This window comes from Tupaia chinensis, unplaced genomic scaffold, assembly GCF_000334495.1.
Source record: "Tupaia chinensis unplaced genomic scaffold, TupChi_1.0 Scaffold140941_1, whole genome shotgun sequence".
Classification (NCBI taxonomy): domain Eukaryota; kingdom Metazoa; phylum Chordata; class Mammalia; order Scandentia; family Tupaiidae; genus Tupaia; species Tupaia belangeri.
In genome coordinates, this window is record NW_006200810.1 from 16,807 (window position 1) to 17,042 (window position 236).

The 236-nt window shown below is 66.5% G+C and overlaps 1 protein-coding gene across 1 annotated transcript in view; it reads left to right on the forward strand.

Annotated features, from left to right (window-relative positions):
* LOC102496941 (HLA class I histocompatibility antigen, B-14 alpha chain) overlaps positions 1 to 220 on the forward strand; it is a gene marked incomplete at its 5' end in the record, with an annotated part of 2,623 nt that extends 2,403 nt beyond the window's left edge. The window contains one exon of the mRNA XM_027766087.1: positions 16 to 220. Within this exon, the coding sequence (XP_027621888.1) occupies positions 16 to 220 (205 nt within the window). The remainder of the gene's footprint in view (positions 1 to 15) is intronic.
* Positions 221 to 236: the final 16 nt, after the last annotated feature.

Sequence of the window (236 nt, forward strand, 5' to 3'; positions counted from 1 at the left end):
TGAGGCCACCCTGAGGTGCTGGGCCCTGGGCTTCTACCCTGCGGAGATCTCCCTGACCTGGCAGCGGGATGGGGAGGACCAGACCCAGGACATGGAGCTGGTGGAGACCAGGCCTGCAGGGGACGGAACCTTCCAGAAGTGGGCGGCCGTGGTGGTGCCTTCTGGAGAGGAGCAGAGATACACGTGCAGCACGAGGGGCTGCCTGAGCCCCTCACCCTGAGATGGGGTAAGGGGGG